Source organism: Culex quinquefasciatus, chromosome 2 (genome assembly GCF_015732765.1).
Source record: "Culex quinquefasciatus strain JHB chromosome 2, VPISU_Cqui_1.0_pri_paternal, whole genome shotgun sequence".
NCBI lineage: Eukaryota > Metazoa > Arthropoda > Insecta > Diptera > Culicidae > Culex > Culex quinquefasciatus.
Window position 1 is genome coordinate 162027162 of NC_051862.1, and position 20848 is coordinate 162048009.

Consider the following 20848-nt stretch of genomic DNA (forward strand, 5'->3'; position numbering starts at 1 on the left):
TGAATTTGCAACTTCATTTTAAAATAAATATTTACTAGATTTTTCGATTACCAATTTAACTCGTCCATTTGAATCAATAAGTTGTTCGAAATTGGCAGAAAATTTTAAAATTGATGAAATCAGATTTGGCAGAATGCCAGAATTTGTTTTGGCAGATATTTGAAAAATTTGGCATTGCTAGATTTATCCGGCAACCCTGCAAAATACAAAAAAAAAGTTATTTGTACATTGCATTTTTGAATGTCAGTCAGTACCAGTGTTGCGTTCCTCACGCGCTCATGAGCTCGTGAGCGCTCACTTTTCGATCATTCGTGAGGAGGTGCGCTGCGCGAGCTAGCTCACGTTTGCCCGCGCTCACGTTTGCTACGATTTTTTCAGCTCGTGTTTGCTCCACGCTCGCGCTCATAATTTCGCTCACGGAGCGCTCATTTTGGACGTTTCGCTAATCAATTAACGCTGTTGAGAATTTTTTTTTTCAATTCTAGATGGATTTTTTGCTTAAGGTGCAGTAGGGCTGTGGAAATATGACTTTGTGAACAAATTTTTATGATATATGAATTGGAATAGCTTATTTTCATCAACCATGTTTTTAAATAAAAGGTCTCAAGGGTCAAATATTTTTTTATACATGCAGTTGAATGTATAAATATTTTAGAATTTAAAGGCCTTATTGTATTAGAGAGGTTCGGGTGGAGGAGTATAGACGGCTAAGTAAAAGGGCCTGTAAACCTTAGAAAAAAAAAAAAAACAAAAAAAAAACAATGGAATAATTCAATAATATTTGTGCTGGGGTAAGTTCGATTCAATGTTGAATGCTTGGTTGATAAAAATATAACATTAAACTGTTTTATGTACCTAATCAGTGTTTTGACTACATTTCCAGATTGCTGGTCAGAATGAGTCATTGAAAAATGTTATTCCGTTTATTAAATCTTTCAGTGATTCAGTGATTAGAAACGGCTGATCATTTCTATAAGGTTAGTCTCTGTTTGGCAATCATTTTAGAAAATATGGTAACATTTTTGAAACAGTTTTATTTTTAAATATAAGCCTCAAAATTCTTAAGGGTTGAAATAACCCTTTTGACTCAAATGAAATAAATTGTCAATATTTTTCACCATGGATTTGATTTGTGAACATACAGTGCATCTCTTCACGTCAATGAATGTTTACATTATGAATTTAGTTTTTTGTTCCTTGTTCGAATAATGTCTAGATTTTAAATAGAACGTAAATTTTGGTTCGCTGACCAAATCCATTTCATTGCTTACTTTTGTTTGTTCGACCACTTTTTTGTTTGTTTTTGCTGCCTGTGCTGAGATAGTTCTGGAAACTTCGTTTCAAACAGGCAGATGCTTCAACAGGAAAAAACAACTACCTACTTTGACTCACCAGCTCACGTGAGCGCAAAACGCTCCGGTGAGTGTGAGCGAGCACGAGCTACCTGATAAAAACTCACGTGAGCGCTCGCTCATTCGCAACCCTGGTCAGTACCTAATGCCATTATATACAATAAGAGCAGAAAATATCCTAGCTTATGAGAATCTTTTTGTTTTTACACGAAATATAATTGAATCATCCTCAAAAGTGATTTTAGATATCCTGAATTAAAATTGGTTTTACTGTTAAAAAATGATATTTTTAAAACTTTTTGGGCAATAGGAGTTTTTCTCATAGTTTTAGGATTTTTCTATAACAAACGTTAATTTTTGCCCTGTAGACCAACAAGACGGCACTTTTTGGTCTCAATTTTGAAATCCTCGGGAAGTTCCACGTATGTTTGAGGTGTTGATGTTGTAAATTTGATTGAAAAAATGTCATTAAAATATTGTTTAACTATTTGTCGGATTAGAGGTGAAACTGTCATACAATATTAAAGATGATTTCAATGAATTGTCTTGGTTAGATTTTCAAACATGATTTTCCCGAATATCTCCCGACATCCGTCCATTTACTATTCTGTAACCTAAGCCGTTTACAGAAACCCCTAAACCCCATTTCTCCAAGACGCATCACGCACCCGGAACCATCTGGCGACACATCCCTTCGCATGTTCCGACGACGCCTAGACCAGACACACCTCGCACCATCCGACTAGACGGAATTAATTCTGGTTCCGTGGTTTTCCCACCCGATGATGCGCCCCAAACTTCCAGACTGCACCGACCCATAAACTTGCCGTGCTCCAAGGATGCTGGCCCCGCCGCAGATCGATTTCCTTCTCCGGGTCGATTTTTCTCTGTGCACGAAATTTACCGCACCGGGCAAAAAAAAAAAAAAGAAAAAGGTAGGTCGTCATCGTGCTTATGTACTGTTCAAGGTGCGGCAAGAGCTAACCTTTCTTACGTGCTTCTTTTTGTTGCTTGCATTTTCCTGAGACATCTGGGAAAACTTTCTTTCCGCCCGAGTCGAGCATGTTGTGTGAGTCGGGAAAGAAGGAAAAAAAAGTCCCTGCCCGCTGATTGGTGCAAACCGGGGGCCTTTTCCCTTTCCCGAGTGCGCCGGCTTTGGGAAAACTTGCGAGAGGGGGAGCGAGAGAGAGCGAGCGAGAGGTGGTGAGAAAACGGCAAGAAGAAAAATTGCAAGGGAAAGCAGGCAGGAAAAAAAGGCAGCAAGAGACGAACCTCACCTGCTGCGCGCCAGCCGCTTTCTTAGAGGTTAGGAAAAAGGATTTTCCTCACAAACGAGAGAGAGAGAAAGAGTGAGAGAGTGATGGAGGGGAAAAAGGCGATTGTTCTCTCGCGAGAGAGCGTTCGCTCGAAGGGGAGTGCGACGCATGCGCGTCCACTTCCGTTTGTTCTCTCTCGCCAGTTTGACAGTTGGCGCGCTCTCTCGTTTCTCTCTGTTTTCGGTGTCGCTCGTTGGCGCGTAAAGGTTGAAAATGTAAACAATGAGAGCATTCCGGGATGCTGCGATGGCAATCATTTTTCCCGGCGTTATTTTTCCGAGTTTGAGGTTAGGTTCGGAACATAAACTGGCCGGAGAGAGCGCGCGCGGAAAAGTGCCATTCAAAAAGGTAAACATTGGGAGCGTACGCGGTTGATGACGGTCGTCATCGGTGATGATCACAGGCCGATGATGAATAAATATAAAACTGCGTTTTCCATCGAGATAAACGAAAGACTCGGTGCTGGAAACTGTTGGTCGTTTCTTTTCAGTGTCGTTTCGGATGCGCTGTGAAGCGGTGGTGTTTTTCGCGGACTCCCGGCAAGTGGCGGCCAGTTTGGGGCGGACAGTCAATCCGGCTGGTTCCAGGCGGGTTTCGAGCAGGGATTAGTGACGACCTCGTGGCACTTAAGTGGCTTACAAAGCAGAGCAGAGAGCAAGAGTTCCAAGTGGTTTCCGGAAGTGAGGTTAAGTGGCTTCGATCAATCAGCTTCGCACAAACAAGTGATTTAATCGGCTCACACGGTCCGCTGCAGGTAAATCGGCTACCGGTTCCAAGGGTCAATTGACCGGATGATTAATTCGTGAGCTCAAATAACCGTGGCGGTGTGTCCTAGGTGAAGTGTGTTTCTGAGTGTGTCCCGTTCCGGATTGCATAACCACCCCCAACCTCGAGGGTTCCACCTCGGTGTGTCAAATCCGCGTGGCGTGCTGCCAAGAAAACCGTCGTAGCGTCGTTCCGTAATTGATGATTGTCCGCTGCCCCGGGATGGGGTCCCGGACCCTGGTACTCCTACTGCTGCTGCTACCGGCTGTGGTGCTCGCTGTGGCCGCACCCTCCTCCTCCTCCGGCACCGGCACCGGACAGATCGCCAACGGTAAGTCTAGACTAAGAGACCACGTGGTTTGGCGCGGAGCGCGCGCCTTCCGTGGGCTTCAAGGAAAGTTTTACACAAGTGGGAAACCTTTTGGAAGGCTCGAAGCTCCAAGGGCGGAGGGATTGTTATTCTTGTCGGGGGTGTTCAAACTTGTGGATTAGATTAGGCGTAGGGTTGTTCGGAGATGAAACCAGCGTAAAGGTCGATGGGAATCGATTGGAATCGATCTTGTGGAGGGAATTCCCGTGCCAGAAACCGTTTGTTATCGGTGTCACGTGCTCGTGAGTTCAACGTCTTCAAGAGTTCTTGGAAGTTGTTTACATTCATATTAAAACATTGCGTAGGTCATTCAAGGATAAGAGTCTGCGTCGCCATGTCTAGAGGCAATCGATTGACTGAGATGTTTATATTTTAGTCTGAATTTGACTTGTAGAACACACCATTAAAAGGCCAAAATTCTTATTTATTAAATTTTATAAAGATCTCAAAATACGAAGTTTTGTATATCATTTCCAGCCCAAAACAGGAATTCATATTCATATTCATTTTATTTTACATTACATTTTATAACATTTTATAATATATAGTTTGCCATACCAGAGCATTTTACTTACCAAATTATCACATTGATTCAAATGGATGCAAAGTTTCTTTCAAATGATTTCATTTGTTTCGTTGTTATAATTGAATACGTCAGGAAGTTTTTCTCCATTTATTCATTCGTGGACAAAAAGCCCCCTTGAGCTGTGTCATAATGACACTCTCTCAAAAAGGCGCAAAAACCACATGTTCTTTTTATTGATAAAATACAAAATAATTTGTTGCACAATTAACTAAATCTTGAAGTAAAGCTGACTAGCTCACAGAATGAAGGTGTACCTGGTTCAAACGGAGTACAATTACCAGATTGTAAATTGCATGTTATTTTATATCTGTGTCTTGTAAAAATTCTATGAAAATATTCAAGAAAGTATGTACATCGCTAGCACACATAAGCGTTCTATGACTAAAACAGAATTGATAAACTTCTACGCGCAGTGTAAAACGCGCAAGCGTAAAAGGAAAAGGACTTGAGGATTTTTGGATCTGTTCGGGCCGGGACTTTGAATTTGGTGTTCAGTATATGAAAAATAAAAATTGTGGGTTTTACGGGCGGTTACCAAAGACACAAATTTTTAATAGCGGATACAAGCTCTCAAAACTCAGGCTTTGAGTTCCAGGTTTCGGGTCAAAATTCAATCGAAAGAGCGCACCGAAAACTTCAAATTAGAAATAGGATTTTTCTCTGGACGATTCCTAACCCGTGCACGAACTTTCTAAAATTTCTGAGAAAAGTGGTTTTCCAAAAGCAAACCTTTAACCTTGATGACTTGATATCCTAGGTTTATACACGGCGATAAATCGTGGTTCTAAAATTTAAACGCTTGTTCACGAATTTGAGACCTGTTTTTTGTTCTCTGTTTATAATCCAGTTTTAGAATGACATTTAAGAAGGGCATAAGTTGTTTAAATAATGTTATTCTAACCTTTCTGTATCTCAAAACCCTCCTACAAATGGGGACAGTGACAAACGTGTAGGGAATTTGACGAGCCTTATGAAATAAAACACTAATAAAAAATAACTTGCTTTTTCTATGAGAGGTTAAAGGCGAACTTATGGGAAATTTGACGGATTAAATTATTTTTGAGACTTAACACTCAAGTTTATGAACCCTGTGTTTTAAATACATGTTTTTAAAATCGCTAAATCTTTAAAAGGAACCTATCTTAAGTTTGGTCCACGATTCATACGAAAAAAGTAGTGGTAGGCAGTTGGACTAACAATCTGAAGATCGTCAGTTCTAATTCCGGGTTAGATGGAATCTTAGGTGTAAAAAGAGCAATTGCCACAACAATCAAGCCTTCGGACACCTAGTTTCGAGTAGGAATCTCGCAATCGAGAACGCCAAGGCAATGCTGTAGAGCGTATAAATTGATTTTTTTTTATTTTTGTATTTCGAAGCTGTACCAAAAAGTGGTACAAGAAAAAAAGTAGGAAATTGGACAGGCCTTCTGAAAAAAAAAACACACTGAAAGAAAAATTCACATCACTTCTATGAAATTTTTCTATTTCTAAGATTCAAAGCAACATTTTAAGGTGCTTTCACGATTTTTCTTCGTTTATTTTTTTGCGGAAATAGCCTAAGATATTACAAAAAGACACACGAAAAATGCAGGATGGTATGTCTCTCCTTAAAAAAATAAAAAAAATATCATTTACCATAACTATTTTTGCAAAGTGGTTAAATCATTGTCCTTAGTCCAATTCTTGTGAAGATACAGTGATTTCAAAAAATAAAAATGTTGAAAAATAGGAGTTTTGACTATTTTTTGTGGTTTTTGGCAACTTCTACATGGAGCAATTCCATGTCAAATAGGGAATCGGTTGTACCCGACCCTCTCCGATTTCAATGAAACTATATAAGCCATTTTTGTGTATATGGAGCCAGTTACACTCGATAATGACATTTGAGAAGGGCGTACGTGTTTTCAATATTTTTGTATTTCGTAATTTAAATATTGCTGTATCTCGAAGCCGTTGCATCGTATCAAAAAGTGGTCAAAGACAAACTTGTAGGAAATTTGACGGGCTTTCCGAAAAAATACACTGAAAGAAAAAAACACTCCACTTTTATGAGATTTTTTGATTTTTATGTTTAAAAGTTAAATTTGAAGGTGAGCCCACGATTTTTTTTCGCTCAATTTTTTTGTGAAAATAGCCTAAAATGTTACAAAAAGACTCACGAAAAATGCAGGATGGAGCAACTCACCTAAAAAATACAAAAATCATTTACTGAAACTGTTTTTTTGAAAAGTGCTCTAAACGTCAAAATTTTCAGAAGCCGAATACGGGAATCGACAATTCCAGACAATTTTACATAAAAGTCTCCATACTGACCTTTGTCCTAAGTCCAATCCTTGTGAAGTTACAGCGGTTTTAAAAATAAAAATGTTGAAAAAATAGGTTTTTTGATGGTTTTTGGCAATTTCTATATGACGGACTTGATTTTTCAGCTTCGAAAATATTTTTAACGAAAAGCTCGTCCAATTTCCCATAAGTTTGTCTTTGACCGCATTTCAATTGGATGTATGGGCTTACAGATAGAAGGCTCGTCTGATTTCCCAAAAGTACCAGAAAAATTCCTGATTTGGGCTGATATTGCTCTTTTTGTCTTTGTATGATACTTCTATGATGGCTTCAAAAAATGTATTTTGTAAATTGGAATTTTTATTATTCAATCTCACCCCAAACCCATTGTCTACTCTGCTGACGGTAAAAAAATAAATAAAAGACAAATATTGCATTGCACAACAATATTCAAGTTGGCAGTTAACCGGGAAATTTTAATTAAAAAATACTTTTACCACCAAAACTCTTATTTATTTTAATTGATAATGGTCTTAATTCATTGTCCATAAAAAATCTTTTAAAAATAAAAAATCTTCAGCAAATAAAAAAATCTTCATCTAATAAAAAAAAGAAAAGAGCTGGAAAATCATTTGAAAAAATGGCCATAATATCTTTTGATAAAGGAGAATGGGCGAATTTGGTCCAAGGATGTACACGAACGGGACCAACTTTTTTCGAAAGATCTCGCCGAGACATGAAAAAAAAGTCTTCTGGACCAACTCTCTAAACCCCGGGGTTCAAAAGTTACATGCTGTTGAAGTTTGAGCATTTTGAGTAAAAATATACAAAAAATTGGATTTTTGCTATTTCTAAAATCATTTATAAAATCTCTGTTTCATTATGGATTTCGATTTTCTTGACTACATTCGACGCGTATCAGCAAAAACTATGAATTCTGATATATCTTAGCATGATTGAAACATGATTTCACTTGTTTTTATCCGTTTGAACCGTTTGTGCAAGAGGCATCCCATAGAAACAAGTCGAAACTTCAAGGTTTTGAAAACGGATCCGATCCAAACTGCTTCAGTGAGTATGAAAGGCTTCAGTGCAATGTTGTAACAACTTATTGGGATGGTCTGAGTCATCCGAGAACTCCTTGGAGTTAAGACCGGTGAGTTTACCGCCGTAACAAGCAAGATGTCGGCGGTTTTTGACCACTGATCATACCCGCATAGCTTCAGTGAGTGTGGTAGACTCTTTTGCTAATGTGTTAGGATGTCCTGGGTCATCCAAGGACTCCCTGGAGTTATGATCTGTGGAGCTACAGCCTTAACAAGCAAGAGGTCGACGGTTTTTGACCCCGGAACATACCCGCATAGCTTCAGTCAGTATGGTAGACTGCTTTGTTAATGTGTTGGGATGTCTTTGGTCATCCAAGGACTCCCTGGAGTTATGATCTGTAGGTCTACGGCTGTTACAAGGACTCCCTGGAATGGTCCAGAACATCCCAACATAACAGCAATACAGTCTGCCATACTCACTGAATCTTTGCGGTTATGATGCGCGGTTGAAAATCGTCGACCTTTTCCTTGTTACAGTGACCCAAATATCTTAACTCCAGGGAGTCCTAGGATGACCAAAGACATCTTAACAGATTAAGAAAGCAGTCTACCATACTGACTGAAGCTATGCGGGTATGTTCCGGGGTCAAAAACCGTCGACCTCTTGCTTGTTACGGCTGTAGCTCCACAGATCATAACTCCAGGGAGTCCTTGGATGACCCAGGACATCCTAATATATTAGCAAAGTAGCCTACCACACTCACTGAAGCTATGCGGGTATGTTCCGTTGTCAAAACCGGTCGACATTTTGCTTGGTACGGTAGTAGACTCACAGATCTTAACTTCAGGGAGTCCTAGGAGAACCCAGGATACTCCAACACATCAGCATAGTAGTCTACCATACTCTTTGAAGCCATGCGGGTATGATCAGTGGTCAAAACCGCCGAAATCTTGCTTGTTACGGCGGTAGACTCGCCGGTCTTAACTCCAAGGATTTCTCGGATGACTTAGACCATCCCAATAAGTTGTTACAACATTGCACTGAAGCCTTTCATACTCACTGAAGCAGTTTGGATCGGATCCGTTTTCAAAACCTTGAAGTTTCGACTTGTTTCTATGGGATGCCTCTTGCACAAACGGTTCAAACGGATAAAAACAAGTGAAATCATGTTTCAATCATGCTAAGATATATCAGAATTCATAGTTTTTGCTGATACGCGTCGAATGAAGTCAAGATGAGCCAAATCCATAATAAAATGGAGATTTTATAAATGATTTTAGAATTAGCAAAAATACGATTTTTTGTACATTTTTACCCAAAATGCTCGAACTTCAACAACATGTAACTTTTGAACCCCGGGGTTTAGAGAGTTGGTCCGGAAGACTTTTGTTCATGTCTCGGTGAGATCTTTCGAAAAAAGTTGGTCCCGTTCGTGTACATCCTTGGACCAGCTCCCATACAAATTTGCCCATTCTCCTTTAAAAAAAATATGAGCATAAAAACTCATTTAAATGATTTGATAAACAGTTTTATGAAAAAGTGGATGTTTTTAGCCGGGACCGTGGTGTAGGGGTAAGCGTGATTGCCTCTCACCCAGTCGGCCTGGGTTCGATCCCAGACGGTCCCGGTGGCAAATTTTGAGACGAGATTTGTCTGATCACGCCTTCCGTCGGATGGGGAAGTAAATGTTGGCCCCGGTCTAACCTACAGGTTAGGTCGATAGCTCAGTCCAGGTGTAGGAGTCGTCTCCCTGGGTCCTGTCCTGGTGGAGTCGCAGTAGGCAGTTGGACTCACAATCCAAAGGTCGTCAGTTCGAATCCCGGGGTGGATGGAAGCTTAGGTGTAAAAAGAGGTTTGCAATTGCCTCAACAATCAAGCCTTCGGACACCTAGTTTCGAGTAGGAATCCCGTATTCGGGAACGCCAAGGCAATGCTGTAGAGCGAATAATTTGATTTGATTTTGGATGTTTTTGAAGGGATTTTAAATTATATATTTTCAAACTAGCACTTCCAAGATCAATTTCGTGTATGATTTTGTTAAGTTGTTTTTTGACATTTTAATTTAAAAAAACCGACATTGTTAATTCCAAACACCACACAATTTTTTTTAATATGTTTTAAAATATTTTTTTTCCAATTTTTGAACTAATAAACTTCATATTGGTATTTCTCAAGCAGTTTTTAAGATTGTATGGAAAAAAAATCGTCAAAATGTATGTAGAAAAGCAACTGTTTCAATTTTTTAGCTGTGGAAGACACAATAGAAATCCAATTCTTGCCAATTCTCAGAACAAAGATTTTCAATAAATTTGGGAAACTATCCAGAAGACATCATATTTTTAAGATTTTTGCTAAAAAAATATAAGCTGCCGAAAATAATTGTTTTTGCGCGGCCGGCTCAAAGGGACATACATCGCTCAAAATTTGCTTATTTATTATTAGCTTCTCTTTATAGGATTTAATTGATGTATAGTTTCCAGAGCATTGAAAATATTCAATTTATATTCATAACTATATTATAACCATTTTTGCCAAAAACTTTTGATCATCAAAAACATTTTTAAACTATCCATTAATCCCCGGAACAAATTACCCAAACTAGGGCACAACTTTGTCCCAACTCCAGTACAAAGAGGCCAAACTGTTCCTTGATTTATTTCTGATCTCGTTCTCCCTCATTTGCGCTAAACATCGCATCGCAACCTCTTGCAAGCCCCTTTGGCCGTCGTCGATATAGACGATACACTAATCTATGTCATTCAAAGAAGTCGCACTACCGCTCGCTCCGGTTCTATGATATACCAAAAACGACGGTTCTTTGTCGAGCAGATTGTGCAAAACCGTTGCACCACAAGACTCCGGCTCGAGCCAAGGTGTACGAGAAAGTTTTAATATTATGCCAATCTATTATGTACTTATAATACAAATGAGTGCAAATTAGGGGGCATTATTGCTATTGTATTGCCGGGGCCACAAACACTCACACTCACATGCACGAGTCGATAGCCCGCAGGATAGAATTCTTCCCGGCAAACGACCGACACAGCATCCCACCTCCCTTCTGTTGGGAAAGGGGAAGTTACAGTGATTTGGAGTGAGTTTGATAGGGTCCAAGTATAACGAATATCTTAAAATTTGCAATATTAAATTTGTAACAATTTCCCGTACTCTGGGCACCCACAAGTAACTAGAAATTAATGTTAGAAAGTTGTATCATGAATTAACAAATTGATTTTTAATATAATTGTTAGTCGTCAGTTTTTTCGAACGCATTATTATAAAATCATCTCTGAAATTTAGTCTTAAATTTCATATTTTATTACAGCATTGCAATTCAGTGTAAAATAAAAAAAAAACGCAGATATATACAACAGATTTCAATTAACAAAAATCTAAGGTCGGGCTCAATTGTCACATATTTGTCCCGTAGAATATGAATAACCTGCTCAGCAAACCATAATTAATTGCTCTAATAAGACTAAGGGACGTAAGCGCCAATATAAGATGTTATTATTTTTGTGGCCCCCAGATGGAAAAATGTGTTTTTGTTGGGTAAGTAATGCTTTTATTTTTAAAATGACTCGTTCAAGAAATAAAACTATAGTACCAAATTCAATTGAAATATGGTAAGAATTTTTCACTTACATTCCATGATTTTGCAACAATGGTATATTATGTTTGCTTGAACATTTTTACCATTTTTCATTGGGACTGGTAATTTTTGAATTAAATCGGTTTTATATAAAAGTTAATAATTAAGAAGTCAAATGATTGATCCAATAAAATTTACAATTATTCTGATAATTTGACAAATTACACAACGATATTTAACAAAAACTAAAACGCATTTTCTCTATCCCAAAAATTTGCACATGGTACAATTATGCGTTTGTGTACTTAGGCAATTTTTTAATTAATAAATTTGAATGGTAATTTTGTCCATTTTTAATAGTATCAAAAGTATTAAAAACTCCTATACAAAAACTACAAAAAAAAAACCGTGAATAAGTCAGGAATTTGATTCCATCAGAAAAGTAACTCGAGATGCTATTTTTGGAATTGCAAGGTTTTTTTGCATTGCATATGCCTGAGATAAATTTACACCTTATCAGAGGTAATATTAAAGCTTTATTCTGAAATAAAAGATGTACTCCTTCCCAGAAGTAATACAACCATGATGTTTTTTACTGTGTTGTCAACATTTAATTAAGAAATAGTTACTGAATCCGCTTTGTAAATGCTGCCCCGATACTCTTCATGGGTCATGGGAAAAAAAATACTTTTACTTAAGTTACATCTGAATTACATCTTTTATGTCAGAAAAAAAAAATTTAATTTTACCTCTGAAAATGTGTAATTTTACCACTATTCTGGTGTAATGTTGCTTTTTCAGTCTAAATTGAGGTAAAATAACATAATAAAAGAGGTAATATTCAACCTTCTTAAATTACACCTTCCAAAATAACACATTTTTTTGCTGTGCACAGTGAACAAAATCATGGTGTTATTACAACTGGGAATGAGCACATCTTTTATGTCAGAAGAAGGTGTACACGGAGAAAAATGAGTTCCCAAAATCGTGAACAAGCGTTCATGAAAATGGGAACCACGAACAAAGTGTTCAAATCCCATGGTACGTTTTTGGAAATCGTACCATGGGATTTGAACAATTTGTTCGTGGTTCCCATTTTCATGAACGCATGTTCACGATTTTGAGAACTCTTTTTTTCGAGTATTTTTTTCTCTAAAAATGTGCAAATTGACATCTTTTTTGTCGTAATGTCGCTTTTTCAATATAAATTGAGGTAATATTACATCATAAAAGCGGTAATATTAAACCTTCAATTTTAAACCTACACACATTTTTTTATGTTGATGTATACAATCCGAATATTGAAATATTTTTAAACATATTTTTCATCATCTTGTATTTTAACTCAAAAGTTGACATTTTTCGAAATCAAAAACATAAGAAATGTTATTTTGCGCAGTTCTGCTTACATGTAAAAAAACACTTTATTTTTTTTAGACTGAGTTTTTTGGTAAAATTTATTACCTACAATTTTGCCGAAGTTTCAAAATCGATAATAAAAATTGTTTTTTGGATACCATTTTTTGAATATTTTTAATGTTATTAAAGGAGGTAGCAAAAACATGAACAGCATAAATGTAAAGTTTATTTAAAAAAAGATTAAAGTTTATTTATTTAAAATTAAATTGTTTTAAATCTCCTGAAAATTAACATATTTCTCTGAAAAAAGAAGTTTTAAAGATTTTGAGTTTGGAAAATTTTAAGGACATGTAGATGAAAAATTTAGAATTTTGTGGAAATAAGGGTTTTGCATTGATAACTGATCAAAATCGCCTTCGTTTACAACTTGTGCATGCGACATCTTGAAATCCATCCCTCGAGATGAAAATATTGAACAAAATACTTTTACCAAATGTATGCATTTAAAAAGTATCATGATGCTAAGGTCAGATAAATAACCATGTTATTTGATGTGGAAACAAATTCCTTTTGGTCTCGGGATAAAATCGAGAATTTGTAAATCAAAATCAGGTCGCCACCCTGAATTTTACATTGAAAATCACTTTTGTGGAATATTGATAAGGGTTTTTCGATTTATTATCATTTTTGCTTAAATTTTATTAATTTTATATATTTACATATAGATTGAAAAAGTAGTGTTATTGTCATTCATTTTAAATATTTTTTAAAGGAACTGTAAATGTTCTTTTCTTATAAAAATGTTGATCCGACTTTTCGTTGCTGAAATATGCAAAGATTAAAAAAATTGAAGAACGAGTTGATCCGACGTCACCTATTCAGTCGTTTATTTTCAATGCCAAAAAATGAATATTTCCTGGAGTTTTCCGTTTTGACATGAAGGTTTTATAGAACTAACAACGTTTTTTTATTCAGCTAAACACGCATTTTAATGAAAATTGATTCAAAACAACCACTTTTTACAGTAATGCACACAAGAAAGCCACCTTAAAAAAAAACCCGACAAAACTGCCAGCAATCAAGCAGCACCGGGAGCAAACAGCCTGGGGCAAAGGAATGTCATTAGGGATGAGAAAAAAAGGGAGATCGAGGAAAACTTGAAGTTTGCCGCATATATGTCCACGAGGCGCCACCAAAAGTGGCAAACAACGGGATGCGATAGCCAGTGTAGAGAAAAGAGGAAAAACACCCTGGAAAAATCGGAGGAAACAAAAAGTCACACACACCGGAAGAAAAGTTTGAATTGGCAAACATTTAAACTATGCTGTGAGGCGAAAAACGAGGAAGAAGAAATCGCTCCAGAAAAATAAGGGAGGAAAGCAGTGTCAAAATGAATTGCGATAAAAATCTTGGTGAGCCATCAAATGGGTTGTTGTTGTTGTTGGTGCTGCTAGAAGACCGACGTCTAGTGGCTTTTCCCCCTGGAGGCTGGCAGGCAGCTTTGGACGTCGTATTTCTTCCCTAGATGGGACAGGCCCTGCCAGCAGCCCTGGTTGACACTGTGGCCGGGAGGATCCAGGTCTACAGCATCAATTTAGAGCGAAAGTTGTTCTCGGGTTCGGGAAAAACGCTCGGGGAAGGATGTATTTTGCAGGAAAATTGCTGCAAAATTTGCACAAATAATAGGCTCCCATTTCCCTCCGAAGCGCAGCCCTGAGGTGCAGACAAAGTGCCTATGGCCAAGGCCTAATTTGGCCACGCCAGGACGGCCAGACACTGCCGGGGACATCCTAGGGAAGGCAGGAAGCATATTTTTCCTCTTGGCTTTGATATTCATTGCTATAAATATTGAGAAGATGGCTTAAGTTTGCTCAAAGAGAGGCAGTGTGAAATATGGAACTTACCAGTCAGTATTGAGTCATGGTCGCATGATTTAAAATCCAATGAAAATGAGGATTATTTTTTAAGATGCTTTTGATCGTTACATTTGTTAAAGATTATGCTCCTCCCTTTTTTAAATTGACTCAAACAATCAAAGTGCAACGAAATATTTTTCTCAAACACACCAAAATTTTAATGGCTAATCAACTTAAAATAATTATACATTTTCCTGATTGAAAACCATATTTAGCTTCTTAGGACTTGTTGAAATATATTTTATATATTTTTATATATTTTTAGATGTTGAAACCGTTCTTGTTTCTTGTCTGGGCTCTTAATTCTCAATTTTATTCTTAAAAGGGCGGTATCTTTGCTACCAGTTGTCCGACTGATAATTTTTAAATAAAACATTGTAGGAAAATTCATCCGATTTAAAAAAATATATATATTTTGGTTATTTTATGATTCGTGATACATAAAATCAAATAGGGCATCATCCATAAAGTATGTCACGCTCTAGGGGGGGAGGGGGAGTCTGAGAAAGTGTGACATTGCGTGTTATAAGTATAGGGAAAGCGTGACAGAAGGGGGGAGGGGGGTAAATTTTGGGCGATTTTTGCGTGACGTACTTTATGGATGAAGCCTAGATAGCATTTCTTTTCGCGTAATTTTTTTCTGCATTTTTTTTCTACAAAATTTTAAGTTAGTTTTTAAAATACTTTTATTTATGCCTCAATAACAACTATCAATTAAAAAAGTCTTTTTGATAACAAAATCCTTTTCAAACGTATTTTTTTATTAACAAAATATTAAATTTTTATTCACTTATGCTAAAATAATTTTTATTTTAATTAAAGTTAACTTAGTCAAACAATCATTTAAATGTGAATTTATATCAACTGAAACATTGACAAAACCTTTATAATAGTCTATCTGATGTTAATAATTCGATTAAACTACACATTAACATTGAAACAAGCAAGAATCACAGTGGCTTTATAGTCACCTCGGAATCCATAATCAATTTCAAATGCTACTAAAAAAAAAAAAATCAAAAATATATAGCATGGGATAAGTCCTATAAAAAGCATGTTAATGTCATCCCGGTTTTTGTCAGATATCTCTGCAACACTTCGTCTTTCTTTAAATTTTATGAAAACTTGGATAGTAATGTTTTCGAAATTTCAAAATTGAATCGTTCCTTTGAAAAGGTCTCAAATCGTTTTTTTTATTTAAAAAAATGTTTTTATTTTGTTTCTTGAAAACAAGATTTTATGCAGTTTTGGCGCTTTACATTTTTTGCATAACAAATGTTTTCAAAATTAGATAAAATTTACAAATTGGTTTATGTTATTAAATGTTTTGTGTTAAGTTTTTTTTTATTTCCAACATTTATCATCATTTTAGTGTATTGTACCTCTTCATCAGAAAATCTGTTGATAAATTTCAATTTTTGAATCTTTTGATAGCTTCATGGAATTTTTTTTTTACTCTCAGGCCGTTGCAAATATTTTTTGAAGTTTATGTCCCACGACTCTGACCAAAGTCGAGGGGGGAGCAAAAAAAAAAAAAAGAAATTACAAGCATTTGGATCTACAAGAATTGTATAACAAAAAAGTAAAAAAATGACATAAACTTTGAGAAATATTATTTTTTTATTTCATTAAATATTTAAAATATGAAAAACCTTGGAATATTTTTAAATTCGTTATACTTTTATTCATTATTAGTCTGGTACAAATTTTATTCAAAGTTTTTGTCCTTCAAATTTGGCCCAAAAAATCAGAGGGAAAAAAATTTCAAATATTTCAAAATTTATGGGAATTGGGTTTATTTAAAAATCTTTTTGAATTTTTGAAATTGTCGATGTTTATTATTGCAGAATGTTTTGTTCGCTAATGTTTTAGTTTTCGTCAAATCTTACATTTTTTAATAACTAATGATTGCAAAACAACTGAACTAGTGTTAAATGCATGTGAAAAAAAAAAACACATTTTCCATGCAAATGTTGAAACTATGGCCGGGAGCCGAGGGACAAAAACTTTGAAAAATATTTTCACCGGCTTTAAATACTTCTCAAATAGGTTTCTTTCAATTATGCTTCTTATTGAAATATTTCAATTTAAAGAGCTGGGTTTTCTCATATCATTTCTTGAAATTCTTACTACTTTATTGAATATTGATTTGATAAGAACAGAGTGATGAATCTTTTTTTTTTTGAGTGGTTCTCTACGATTTCGCGAATGGTCTTTTTTGTTTTCATTTTGCATTTTGCAGACAGAAGAAGTAATTTTGCATCCCTAGCTTTTTCTTTCTTTTTTTTGGCTGGTCATACAAAATGTAGGTATGTAAATGTTTGAAATTCTGTATCTTGAAATAAATATTCCCATTTTTTTTATTTATCTTATTATGACTATAATTAGCATTCCCAAAAAAAAACACGTATTTTTAAATTTTCGATTTTTTATGTGAACAATTCTCTACTAAAACCGGAAATGGATTTTATTTGTATTTTTTGATTTGGCTCAAACTTTATGGGGGCCTTCCCTATGACCAAATATGCTATTTTGTGTCATTGGTTCACCCATACAAGTCTCCATACAATTTTGGCAGCTGTCCATACAAAAATGGTATGTAAATATTCAAACAGCTGTAACTTTTGAGTGAATTTTCTGATCAATTTGGTGTCTTCGGCAAAGTTGTAGGTATTATTGAGGACTTTTGAGAAAAAATAGGTACACGGAAAAAAATTGCAGATTTTTTTATCATTTTTTTTACTAAAACTCAATTTCACAAAATGCGTATTTTTTTATTTTCGAGATTTTTTGATATGTTTTAGGGGACAAAAATCCGCAACTTTTGAGCCATAGAGAAACATGGTCAAAAAATATGCCGCCGAGTTATGAATTTTTGAAAAAATAGTGATTTTTGGAAAAAATCGAAGTTTTATGTAAAAACAAGTTTGACATTACTTTTTAATGCAAAATTGAATTTGCAATCGAAAAGTACATTACAGATTTTTTGATAAAGGGCTCCGTTTTCAAGATATAGCCACCGAAAGTTTGATTTTAGCGAAATATTTGCAGTTTTTCAATTTTTAAAAATAGTGACCATGAGTGACCATTTCTAAAAAATTTTTTTTGAAAAGTTCAGAAAATTTGCTATAAAATTGTCTAAGAGACATTGAAGATTGAACCTCTGGTTGCTGAAATACAGCGGCTTAAAGAAAAAGAAACACGAAAATTGAAGTTTTCTAAGTCTCACCCAATCAGCCCACCATTTTCTAATGACGATATCTCAGCAATTAATGGTCCGATTTTCAATGTTAATATATGAAACATTCGTGAAATTTTTCGATCTTTTCGAAAAAAATATTTTGAAAATTTTTAAATCAAGACTAGCATCTTAAATGGGCGTTATATTCAATATCGGAAAAAATCGGAAAATTTCACGAATTTTTCATATATTAACATTGAAAATCGGACCATTAATTGCTGAGATATCGTCATTAGAAAAAGGTGGGTTGTTTTGGTGAGATTTAGAAAACTTCAATTTTCGTGTTTCTTTTTCTTAAAGCGGGTCTATCTCAGCAACCCGAGGTCCAATCTTCAATGTCTCTTAGACAATTTTATAGCAAATTTTCTGAACTTTAAAAAAAAATGTTTTTAGAAATGGTCACTCATGGTCACTATTTTTAAAAATTGAAAATTTGCAAATATTTCGCTAAAATCAAACTTTCGGTGGCTATATCTTGAAAACGGAGCCATTTATCAAAAAATCTGTAAAGTACTTTTCGATTGCAAATTCAATTTTGCATTAAAAAGTAATGTCAAACTTGTTTTTGCATGAAACTTCAATTTTTTTCCAAAAATCACTATTTTTTCAAAAATTCATAACTCGGCGGCAGATTTTTTGACCATGTTTCTCTATGGCTCAAAAGTTGCGGATTTTTGTCCTCTAAAACATATCAAAAATCTCGAAAATCAAAAATACGTATTTTGGGAAATTGAGTTTTAGTAAAAATGTTGATAAAAATCTGCAAATTTTTTTTTCCGTGTACCTTTTTTCTCAAAAGTCCTCAACAATACCTACAACTTTGCCGAAGACACCAAATTGATCAGAAAATTCACTCAAAAGTTACAGCTGTTTGAATATTTACATACCATTTTTGTATGGACAGCAGCCAAAATTGTATGGAGACTTGTATGGGTGAACCAATGACGCAAAATAGCTTATTTGGTCATAGGGAAGGCCCCCACAAAGTTTGAGTCAAATAAAAAAATACAAAAAATAAAAATGGTCGAAATCGGCCGATTTCGTAGAGAGTTGCTCATGTGTGATTAAGAACTCAAAATAAGTCTTAAGAGCCATAGTTTTTTGAAAAATATATAAAACACGGACAAAACAAATGTTTAAAATATATTTTTTCAAATCAAAATCGAGTTTGCACTTAACACTTTTTTGATAAAATTTATCGTGTTCGAGTTGTAGCTCCTTAAATAAATAAGTTTTTGCTGGTGTATAATTTCGTTTTTTTTATTTAAAAAAAATCTTGAAAGAAAAGCACACAAAAAAAAAATAAAAGACTTATAAAATTTCCTACAATGGTCTCTCTGGAACTTTGAAAATTAGGCAATTAGTTTCTGAGATACAGCCACACATAGAATTTAAATCGATGCAAATATTCTTTTTTAAGTGTCAGCTAAACAGCCTGTAATTTTCAACTGACTTAATCCTTAAACTATTGGTCTGATGTTAACAAATGAAGCTTTCGTGAAATTTTATGATATTTTTAGAATAAAAATAACTTCAATTTTATATTCTAGCTTTACTTTTGAAAAGGTTTACAAATAAATAGTTTGTACCAAATAATAAATAATTTCTAACTTTACTTTTTGTACACTTCTCAACCAATTTTTATCATTTTATGTTATGTAATGACGATGCCATTATGTTCAATTCGCTCCAACCATCAAAATGCTCACCGGCACTCGAGTGAATGCTTCCTTTATTCCAAAAGCTGACGTAGTTCCAACTCCGCGCTGATTTCATTTTAATTACAGGCCTTTATTAACAGAAAAAATAAAGCGAGAGAAGGAAAAATAAAACCCAGTCCCCCCTTGGTTGAAAATAACTTTTCCTTAGTGTGCACCTCAAAATACTCCCGGGAATATCTCGTCGCACTTCTTGGACCGCGCGCGCAAAACTTTACTCGTTCGCCTGTCACCTCGAATGTTTTTCTCGCTTTTGTCAGAGTTTTCCAGTTTGTTGCTCGCGAACTGACGGAGGGCGGCTTTGTTCCTCTTTTTTCTCCTCCTGCGGTTTTTTTTTTCTCACAAATTTTCGCTCTCGCTTGTCACCTCTTTGGAAAAGCGCTGCGCGACGGTGTTAAGACGAGGAAAATCCCCAAACGAGGTCGCTTGATGTCGGGGACAATGTTGTGGTGGGTTCTGAAGTGTTGTAAATTGGCTAAATTTAAGCTCTACTGTTGTTGACTGGGAAACCCAGTTTTGATCTTTTGTTGTTCAGTGCAGCTTAGTTATTTTAACTAGAAAGCAGTTGTGTTTTGAACTAGAGTAAGCTTTTGTACCTTTTTTGACCAAATTCTGACTATTTCACCCACTGTGCGCCGTCACTGCGTTAGAAGTTCATTACTTTAATAATGTTTACTGTTTGGAAGATTCGCCTTCCGTCTGCCGGAACCGACACCGTAAAGGGAAGGGAAGCCGAGCAGAGAAGCAACAGTTAGAGAATGCCTCCCAATAAAACGCGTATAAAAATAGTAAACGCATTAATTTCACACCAAAAGTGCCATCGTCATCAGAGTTGCCGCAGTTGCCCCCGCTGAACCGTCGTCATCATCATCAATGTGCGTTTTTGGCTTGAACTTGCGTTGGATTTTCCTTTGCTTCTGTTTTGATTTTTCACTTCTTGCCAGTAACGGTACCGACGCGGATGACTTTTTCGAGCCAGACAGCTTGGGATCGGATGGGGTAAATGACAGAAATGCTGCACAATTTTGTAATATTCAAAGAGCAATTCAATATGAAAACTATATTCGAATTGAAAAAAATGGGTTGAAATTGTGGTGAGGCATTTTTGGTTTAAGTAATAAGAACCATACGAAGTTCTTCCAAGACTGGGCGATTTTTTTATACATCAAAAATTATGAAAATATTTTTAACTGTGAAGATTCGAAAATTTAACGTCTTTTTGATTTTTACACTTCAAAAAGATGCTTTGATATTGTTTCCTTGTTTATCACTTTTTGTTGACAGAAATCCTCATTTTTCCTGT

General features: G+C 35.6%; 1 protein-coding gene across 2 annotated transcripts in view; it reads left to right on the top strand.

Annotated features, from left to right (window-relative positions):
• The first annotated feature begins 3152 nt into the window (after nucleotides 1-3152).
• The window catches only part of LOC6054790 (lachesin), a 189183-nt gene continuing 171487 nt past the window's right edge, over nucleotides 3153-20848 (top strand). For both annotated transcript variants that reach the window (XM_038255590.1, XM_038255591.1), the window contains exon 1: nucleotides 3153-3764. In XM_038255590.1, coding sequence (XP_038111518.1) covers nucleotides 3635-3764 — 130 coding nt within the window. In that variant the 5' untranslated portion in view covers nucleotides 3153-3634. The remainder of the gene's footprint in view (nucleotides 3765-20848) is intronic.